The sequence below is a fragment of the Athene cunicularia genome (genome assembly GCF_003259725.1).
Source record: "Athene cunicularia isolate RWA chromosome 23 unlocalized genomic scaffold, athCun1 chr23_part2, whole genome shotgun sequence".
Lineage (NCBI taxonomy): Eukaryota > Metazoa > Chordata > Aves > Strigiformes > Strigidae > Athene > Athene cunicularia.
Window position 1 is genome coordinate 586,264 of NW_020799131.1, and position 9,815 is coordinate 596,078.

At 55.0% G+C, this 9,815-nt stretch overlaps 1 protein-coding gene across 1 annotated transcript; it reads right to left on the reverse strand.

Annotated features, from left to right (window-relative positions):
* Positions 1–581: 581 nt before the first annotated feature.
* On the reverse strand, positions 582–9,724 carry MECR (mitochondrial trans-2-enoyl-CoA reductase). The gene is made up of 9 exons (XM_026863460.1): positions 6,789–9,724; positions 6,524–6,655; positions 4,799–4,942; positions 4,613–4,715; positions 3,613–3,715; positions 2,928–3,001; positions 2,395–2,455; positions 1,115–1,187; positions 582–767 (listed from the first exon to the last, which is right to left on the reverse strand). The coding sequence occupies exons 1-9, from the start codon at positions 7,027–7,029 to the stop codon at positions 604–606; spliced, it is 1,095 nt and encodes a 364-aa protein (XP_026719261.1). The 5' UTR covers positions 7,030–9,724; the 3' UTR covers positions 582–603.
* Between the last annotated feature and the right edge of the window lie 91 nt (positions 9,725–9,815).

The following is a 9,815-nucleotide window of genomic DNA, read 5'->3' on the forward strand; positions in this document are numbered from 1 at the left end:
CCCCCAGCCCAGGGGAGCTTGGCTGCCAGACTTGGAGGGGGGGACATGGCTCAGAGGCTGCAGCAGCGCAGGGGGGGGCTGTGCCAGCTGGGAGAAGGGCAGCGACCAGCCCCGTGCTACCCTGCAAAGTCAATGTCACCCAAAAGCAGCCAAAAAACACCTGGAGGGACAGTGCAAACAGCAGAACAACACAGACAGCAGCTAAGCCAGGCAGGAGGCAGTGGCACAGCCCCCCCCCAGCCCCAAAAACAGGCGTGAGGGGGAACTGCTGCTCTTCTGACACCCTGAGCTGAGCAAGCCACCGTCCCTGGCTCCCTGAGCTTTCTCTTGCACCCAAATTCACCCCAGCTAAAGTGAGGCTGCAGCCTCCTTCCAGGAGCAGTTACACACACTGCCACCCATGCAAAGCTGCAGAGGCGAAGGGGGCATCCAAAAGTTTAAAAAAAAAAAAAAAGCAAAAAGAAAAAAAATCAATGGATCTGGAGGGTATTTTACCCCCTAAACATCTCTTGTCTGTGGACAAGGCAGCAAGGGAAAGTTTGGTGGTGGTGGGGCAGCACTGGGCTCAGCCCGCTGCCACCCACAAGCTGAGGTCTTGGCAGGTCAGAGGAGGAGGATCTGCTTCGAGGACACGAAGGGCTTCATGGTGGCCTCCAGCGCTGCCTTGTAGTCCTGGAGCAGGACCTCGGTGCAGGCCGGGGCGGCCAGCTGCCCGCTCCGGATGAGCTGGCACAAGGCGTCCATCATGCTGCCCAGGCTCTCCTGGTCTGTGAGGGAAGGAGGGAGCTCTCACCCTTGTGTGTGCCCAACCTGAGCCGTGCCAGGTTGAAGCTGTGCCCTGGGCTGAAGCCACACAGGGTCCTGGGGGTCCCGGGGTTGTGATGTGCTCCCAGCCCAGGCACGTGGGACGGGGCAAGAGCCCCCGGCACAGCGACAGGCCACGGTCCCTCCCTGAGCCACATCGCCCACCGCCCGCGTTTCAGCCTCCCCGAGGACTGTTGGCACTCATGACACAAGTAAGAACAAAGAGGATGGCACCAATGTGGTGGTTTAGCACCCATTCCCGTGCGGACCTGCTGCTCCAGTGCTGTCCCTCAGCACCCATCCAGCTCACCCTCTGCGTGGTCCTTCTTCCACTGGGTCATCCAGAAGCCGCGGAGCCGCACGTCCCGGAAGATGAACGCGCTCTGTGGAGAGAGGGAGAGGAGCACCCAGTGAGATCTGCGTGTCCCTCCCAGTGTGACTGCCGTGGAAGGTGGCAGCGAGGCTCCTTGCTCCTTCCTTAGCGCTCTCATTTGGGAGCCAGGGCTCAGAGGGGTGCGGAGATGCGACTCCGAGGTGTGGAGTCAGGGTGGGTTTGATGCTCGGTGTCTGCAGGGGCATTTCCCTGCTGGGATTTCACATCGGTCCATCAACAAATCCTCCATAAATAAAGCCACTGGGCTGCGAAGCAGCTCGTCCCATAATGAATCCAATCAGTTAAATAAAAAGAAGTTTGGAGGCTCTAAATTTGTAGGCAGGGGAGAGCCAAGCTCCTCTCGTGCCGATCAAGAGCTGAGGGGATGGGGACATCTGCAGCGGAGCACACAGAACCCCAGAATCATCCAGGTTGGAAAAGCCCTTGCAGCTCCTCCAGCCCAACCATGAACCTCACCCTGACCGTTCCCAACTCCCCCAGATCCCTCAGCGCTGGCTCAGCCCGACTCTTCAACCCCTCCAGGGATCCCGGGGACTCCCCCCTGCCCTGGGCAGCCCATTCCAACGCCCAACAGCCCCTTCTGCACAGAAATCCTTCCTCAGAGCCAGCCTGACCCTGCCCTGGGCAGCTTGAGGCCATTCCCTCGGGGCCTGGCGCTGGGGCCTTGGCTCCAGAGACTCATCCCCCCTCTCTGCCCCCTCCTGGCAGGGAGTTGCCGAGGGCCAGGAGGTCTCCCCTCAGCCTCCTCTTCTCCAGACTGAACCCCCCCAGTTCCCCCAGCCGCTCCCCAGCAGACCTGTGCTCCAGACCCTGCCCCAGCTCCGTTGCCCTTCTCTGGCCACGCTCGAGTCATTCAATGGCCTTTTTGGGGTGAGGGGCCCAAAACTGAACCCACTCAGCGAGGGGCGGCCTCCCCAGTGCTGAGCCCAGGGCTCAGATCCCTTCCCTGTCCCTGTGGCCACGCCAGTGCTGACACAAGCCAGGATGCCATTTGCCCTCTTGCCCCCCTGGGCACACTCTGGCTCATTCTCACCCCCCCAGTCCCTCTCTGACCCGCAGCTCTCCAGCTGCCCCTCCCCAGGCCTGCAGCCCCGCTGGGGGTTGTTGTGGCCCAAGGGCAGCCCCCGGCATTTGCCCTCAGTGAAACTCCTACACAACGTGCCCCAAGGGAAATCAAGAGCATCTCCAGTACTCACCACAGGCACCGTCACAGGCTGCTTTGCCATCCCCCCGTAGGTGACCATGGTCCCTTTGGGCCTGGAAGAGGGAGGGGGTATTTGGTTATGTGGTCCCCCATGTTCAGCTTTGGCCTCACAACCTCTCCCGCTGCCACACCCAACCCTACCACTGCTCTGATGGAGCCGCTCTCCCACCAAGGGCTCCCCCAGACTCCACTTTCCAGAGCTCCCCTCTTGCTCCCATGCACCATTACTTGAATTTGCAGCTAAAAACACCAGTTATGCCTGGTCAGGACTGGGTGGACCTCACTTGTTTCCAGCCACTGGCAGTGTTTGGGACACACAGTGACTATGGGTTAACCTGAAGTCACTGCTATTTTCCAAAACCACTTCTCCACTCATTTCCCCTCTCTAAAATTTCAGTGATGATCAACATCAACTAACTAATGTCTCCGGCCAGCTCTTGCGCTCTGGGGGGTCTGGAGCAGGACCCTCTGGTGCTGGCTGCTGTCCCCGAGCCCACACCCAGGCCACCACCCAGCCAAACTTACTGCAGATGCCGCAGCATTTCCGTAGTGCTTTTGCCTCCGACGCAGTTCAGGGCGAGCCGGGGCTTCGGGATGCTCTGCAAGAGTTTAGTAGGAAGGTTCCCAAATATTAGGACTCCTTTTGAGGATGGGACTGTGGTTCTTGAGGGAACAACTGCCTTAACCTCAGCATTTACGTGGGGGCAGCTAAGAGCTGTAGAGCTAAAATCAATGATCTGGCCCTTGCGATAGCAGCAAAAGCCCTCAACTTCTGGGGCTGAATCCTGATCTAGAGAATCAGTTGTCCTTCCCACCATCCCTGCAGCACTGAACCACAGGGGCAGCCCCAGCGGTCTCACAGATTCACAGAATCATCTCGGTTGGAAAAGCCCCTGAAGCTCCTCCAGCCCAACCATGACCCTCACCCTGACCGTTCCCAACTCCCCCAGATCCCTCAGCGCTGGCTCAGCCCGACTCTTCAACCCCTCCAGGGATGGGGACTCACCCCCTGCCCTGGGCAGCCCATTCCAACGCCCAACAACCCCTTCTGGAAAGAAATACTTCCTAATATCTAGTCTAAACTTTCCCTGGTGCAACTTGAGGCCATTCCCTCTTGTCTTATCACTTATTACTTGGTTAAAAAGACTCATCCCCAGCTCTCTGCAACCTCCTTTCATAGGTGTCTCCTGTGGGATCAGCACTGAGGTACCTTAAATATATCTTTCATCTCTGGCTTTCTCAGCATCTCCTCCGTGATGACATGGTCTGCACCCAGGGCCATGAGCCTCTCCACCAGCTTTGGAAGATCAGGTCTGGGGAAGTGAAAAAAAAATAAGGACTTGATCACAGAATCATTCAGGTTGGAAAAGACCCTCGGGATCATCGAGTCCAACCCTTAGCCTGACTCTACAAAGTTCTCCCCTACCCCACATCCCCCACATCTCACCCAAATGGCCCTTAAACACACCCAGGGGTGGGGACTCCCCCCCCCCTCCCTGGGCAGCCTGTTCCACTCTCGGACAACTCTGTCTGGGAAACACCTTTTCCTCCTGCCCAGCCTGACCCTCCCCTGTTGCAGTTTCCAGCCGTTCCTGTCCCTGATCCCCTGGGAGCAGAGCCCAGCCCCAGCCTCTCTGCAATGTCCTGTCAGGAGCTGCAGAGAGGGATGAGGGCTCCCCTCAGCCTCCTCCTCCTCACACTGAACACTCCCAGCTCCTTCCCTGGCTCCTCACAGGATTTATTCTCCAGGCCCTCCCCCAGCCTCGTCGCCCTCCTCTGCCCTCGCTCCAGCCCCTCGAGATCTCTCGTATTGAGGTGCCCAAACCTGGACACAACGCTCCAGGTGTGGCCTCACCAGTGCGGAGCACAGGGGACTGTCACCTCCCTGCTCCTGCTGGTCACACTAGTGCTGATACAAGCCAGGATGCCGTTGGCTTTCTTGGCCACCCAGGGACACTGCTGGCTCATGGTCAGCTGCTTGGCAATTAGAACCCCAGATGAGCCAGAAAGCAGTGTCACCTTCTCCCTCCTGCTCAGGTGTAGCCGAGGGACAACAGGGCAGCGGCTGGAGGACAAACAGGAGAACATCCTGCGTTGGAGGGGCAGGATGACCCAACTCCCCAACTTGCCTGGCCCCCTGTCAACCTCCAGCCCAGGCCGAGGGCAGCTCCTGCCTCGCAGAAGCCCTTCTCCTCTCGCAGGGGACCCACCTGTCCCTCAACACGTTGATGGTTTTGATGCCGGAGGCTTTGGCAATCTGGATAACAGCCTGGCCCACGCCGCTGTTGGCGGCGTTCTGGATGACGGAGTCACCTAGATATAAATAAATCCAGATTTTCATCACAGCAACAATCAGAAAATCCACCTGGATTTCCTTCCGCCCAGCAGAGCCGTACCTGGCGCCAAGGTCTCGAAGTCGACCAGCATGCGGTACGCCGTGCAGGGGTTGACGCTCAGGGTGGCGGCGCTCAGCACCGGGATGTCACCGGGCACCTTCAGCAGCGTCTCCTCGGGGAACACCCCCCGCGTCCGCCACGTCCCTGCGGCGCCGGCAGCACCACAGGCAGCGCGGCAGGAAGGTGGGCAAGGAAAGGAAAATGTCGTGAGACCTCACGCCACAACCTTAACACTGGCTGCAGCAGCATCACCGCACTGTGCACGGTCTCAGTCCTGGAGAGTGAATTACGGAACATTGTGCCATATGGATACGGCCAAAATATTGTGAGAGGCAGGGGATGGATCCCCCGCTGCCAGCTGAGATTTATCACCAGCAAAGTCTAATCGTTTCCCAGAGAGATAAGAGGACCAGGGCTCCCTGGGCACGGGGAGTGTGTGCAGAGCTAATGAAAATACTCCCCACCCTAGGGATGAGCCCATATATTCAAACCCAATTTACTTAGATTTTTGTCCCTCTACATTTATATCTGATTTAACCCCCAACCATCCATTTACTTTTTTTCTAATGTTTAAAAATATTACATTTCGATCTTAACTAGATAGCTTTCCTTCTCCCATTAAGAGGAAAAGCCTTTTAAGAAGAAATAGGCAAAGAACAAGCTGTTACACTAAAACAGAACTGACAATTTTTCTGGCCATTGGCATTTTGGAGGATCACAAGAGACAGTTGTTGGAAAATAAATTCCCATGCTTTCCCATCAGAGCACTATTAAGGAGAAAACTGTAATGAGATATAACCACGACCTTGCACAGGTTAAATGCTTTATCCCAGGTCTTTAAAGAAGCTCCAAGTAGATGTGACAAAACACCTTTTTTTTTCCAGAGAAGCACAGATTGCTGCGATGCTTCGTAACGGTGCAGAAGCCCCATTAAAGGGTCTATGCTATAGAAAAGTAGATTATTTCTAAATTCAAGTTTAGCATAAGCAATGGCATCGCTACTGCTGCTACTGCAAGTGCTCTGGGTTTTCACACTGCGTGTGTCCCGTGCACAGGAGCCCCTTCCCCAGGAACTCCCACCCTTCCCTGGAGCCCCCCCCTGCATCTGTAGAGGATGACAGCATCTCTCGCTGTGGCTCAGGATCAGGTACTGAGCTTGTCTGGAAAAAAAAATACATTAAAAATAAAAATACGCGGTGGAAATTATCAAACTTAAACCAAGCTATAAACAGTTGAGAAATGAAGATGTCTTTGTGCAGCTCCAGCAGTTATCCTGATGTTTCTTGTCTGAAACAATCCAGCCCATTATATTTATGATTAGGCTGATATGGCACTAAATGGGTTCCAACTGCTGCTTCCCTCACCCAACATTCTCTAATGGAGCTTTCTTTTTTCCCATTTTAAGTCACATCCAATTAGATGTCATTGCTGTAAGCGGGAGGGGCACGTGGCTCTACCCATACCCAGCAAAGACGATGCTTTGGAGAGCAGCAGTTTTGCTCCGAGACCCCCAAAATCCCCGTGGCCAGCTCCTGAAGCATCAGTTTGCCTGCGGGCATGACCACGGGTTTGCTCTCTGCTCCATCACAGAGCTTGGGCAGCTCCTGGTGGGCTCGAGCATCCCAAAAATCCCCCGGGAAGATGCTCTGCAGGCGAGGGGACATGCAGAAAGACCTCAGGGGTGAGCACGGAGCCAGCGGTGCCGTGGCTGGGGTACACACTCACCCAGTCCAGTGACCGCCGGGATGACCCGGTCCCCGGGTTTCAGAGCTGTCACCCGACGCCCAACCTCCAGCACTTCCCCGACACCTTCATTGCCTCCCACGGCCGGCAGCGTGGAGATGATGGCGTAGGTCCCTGTCGGGAAGCTGGAGATGAGCTGTAGACCTTGTCACACCCCAGACCTCCCCAGCCCAGGAGCCGGCTCCAAATCCTCCCAGACATCCCGCTGGGAATTAATACGCAAAAAAAGATGCAGCTGGCGCATTACCCTGGATCATATTGATGTCGGCGGGATTGATGGGAGCTGCCAACATCTTGACATGGACATCGGAGTCCCCCAGCTCGGCCACCTCAAGGTCCTTCAGTCTGAACAGGGAGATACAAAGGAAAAGTGCATTAATACAGGCTTGGCTGATGTCTTCTGCACCATGGTTTGAGCTGGAGATGCCTGTATCACCCACACAACACATCAAGACTTCAAATAAACAGCACTGTATTCCCCATCTCATCTAGACTGCTGTAGCCTGGTGTCCTCCAGCCAGGAAACCCAACATCCAACTTAAGATGACTCTGTCCCCAGGGAGAGGCAGGTAGCGATCCCATATCCACCCCAAACCCTCCCACCCTTAGCCAGGCTTAGGAACAAACCCTGAGCAGTCCTTGCACAGAAAAAAGCCCCTCCAAGAGGGATGATGTCGCCAACCCCTTGCCACAAGACTGTTTTAAATGTGATGAAGATGCTCTTACACCAAGGGAAGGGTGGGGCTGTTTTTTTTAGCTCACCTCCCACCCACAAACACATCCTCCAGGGCCCCGGGGGAACTGCAGTATGAAACTTTTGGGATATCTTGGGTCTTGCAAGGGGAAGGAAAAGCTCTGAAAAACTCAGCAGCACCAGGCCACAGACCAAGGGGAAAGAGGGAAAGAGGAACCAGGGGCTCAATGGCTGCCTGACCCATCTCCCAGGCAGGGCAAACCCATCCAGCCCTGCCAGTTTGCAAGATGAAGGCAATTTTAACAACATTTAAACGAGCTGGGAGCTCTGCAAAGGCTGCCAATTTTAAGAGGGGTTATTTGCTGCAATTACATGCTGCTAAGTGCGTAGTCATTAGGAACAATACACTGAATTTCTTTTCATGGCTTGGCCCTGTGCTGGCAAAGGGGTTTCCTCCTTTCTTCCTCCAAGCTGCCCAGCTGATTCAGAGATGACTTCGTGGTTGGAATGAAATAGCACCCTGCATGTGTCAGGTTTTTAGCCCAGGGGTATTTGCATCGCTGGCTGCAGCTCCGGCTATAGGTCTTACAGAGACTCCAGTAGTGGTGTGGGGTGAGGGCATCAGGCTCCAGCTCTTGCTTTCAGCAGCAGCCACCCAAACAGCAAGCCCACAGCCTGAACCCTTGCTGAGCATCCTTGCTATATGGGGGCATCCCCAGGCACAGAAATCCTGTCTGCATCACACAAATCTCCCCCTGCCGTCACTCCAGCTGTCCCGTCCCTGTACACCCATCTCAGGGGCAGATCTCTGGTTTTTGCAAGTATTTTCCTCTCCTAATTAGCAATTAGGGACGAGGAGACTTGAGGGAGGCTCCTGGGAGGGTGCAAAAACCTTGCTTGGAGCGTTTGGCATCAGCAAGGTGCAGGATACTGCCTTGTAGCTGCTGAGTATGACTAAAAATCCTGACTTTGGTGGATTTTGCTCAAAACCACGTGGTTTTGGCAAGGTTATGAGTTATGAAGCCGGGTGTGTGTCTAACATCCAGGCAGGAGGCAGCAGTGGCCGCCGTGCAAACGACCTGCCAGAATTAGCAGGATGAAGTTAGCTCCTTGCAAACCCGCTTCAAACCCAACCGCAAAGCTTCAGCAAGAAAACATGATGATTCCATCCCGTTTAAGGTTTACAAAATTTAAAAATAAAATAAAAATCAGCATTACAAGACACAGGGATCCATCTGGAGGCAACTGCCAGAACGGTTAATGGGTGTCTGCGCCTCCTGCTCCCTGGCCCCCAGCAATGCCATCTCCATGCTGTATTTTTCTGCCTTGTTAGGCAGCAAATTAACTAATTTAGGGTTTTGCCACCTTCTGCATGTCCAACTAATGGAAATCCCTTTCTTTTTCATAAATAAAGTTAAATGTTAAGGTTAAAGTTAATACCACGCAGCACCTCCACACAGCATCAGCCCTATGCCAGCACCCTGGGCATGAACCCACTGCTCAGATTTCCATCCCATTACAAAAAAATTTATATTAGACAGACGGACAGATTTTGGGTGGAGGCTGTTAAAAGACAACCACCCAACAAACCCCAGCATCACCAAGCAAAGTAACACTCATTAATCTTAACAAATTCAGCAGGTTGTGCAAAAAAGCCACCGTTTCAGCGGGTTTTACGGCTCGTTCTGCCCCGCTTTAGCATTACAGGAATTCGGGTATTTTCAGAAATTGGAAAAAAAAAAAAAAGAGAAGTCACGAGGTACAAGACTGGCCTTGCACAAGCAATGGGGTGAGGGCAACAAATCTCAGGAGCTGTCAGTGGTCATAAGTGCTGTTGCACAATTAAACAGCCATCAGGAAAAGCAACCGTATGTCCCCCCAAAAATCCCCGGGGATTTGATGTCTGGATGCACCCGAGTAATGTATCGGCACCTCCTGCATTTCTTGGGGTGACCTGAGCCTGTTCAAGCGGGGCAGCGAGTCCTCAAGGTCTCCTCCCTTGAAAAAAAAAAAAAAGACACAAAATCCACCAAAGCAGGACTTCCCCTTTGCAAGGCTTTTGGGCCAGTTTGAGAAGGCAAATCCCCTGCCGCCGTGGAGCGACGGCCGCTGTCCCCAAACCCGCTGGTGACGGTGACAGCTGTGACACTGGCCTTGTCCCGTAACTGGGACCTCAAAGGGAAACCCCATCAGTGTGGTGCAGCGAGGATGGAGCTGGGGCGCGGCGATGCCGGGGGCTCACGCCTCCCCGTCGTACCCCGCATTAAGGCAGAATGGGCTTCCTGGGGTGGTTTTAAGGCAAGTTGAAGCAGTGGCAGCAGCAGGCGGGTGGGGGACAGTGAAGCAACCCCCACTCTGGCGTCTGCCTGTGGGTCCACAGCAGGATGCAGGGAATGGGGGCACCGCCAGGGTCCCCCTGTGTGCTCGGGAGCCTCCCAGCACCCTTGGCACTGCCCTGGGGGTCCTGCAGGGAGCTGCACCCCATCCCCACCCCCGGGGTGGGCAACTCCTGCCCCCCCCCGCAATGCACCCCCAAAGCCAGCACGGCCAGACGCACACACCTCAAATGCACCCCCCCCT

Coding starts and splice junctions, on each gene's coding strand:
- MECR (XM_026863460.1), bottom strand. CDS start 7,029: ATGAGATGGGGAATACAGTGCTGTTTATTTGAAGTCTTGATGTGTTGT. Junction 4,716..4,798: donor CTTCGAGACCTTGGCGCCAG/GTACGGCTCTGC, acceptor ATTTATATCTAG/GTGACTCCGTCATCCAGAAC. Junction 3,002..3,612: donor AGATGAAAGATATATTTAAG/GTACCTCAGTGC, acceptor AAACTCTTGCAG/AGCATCCCGAAGCCCCGGCT.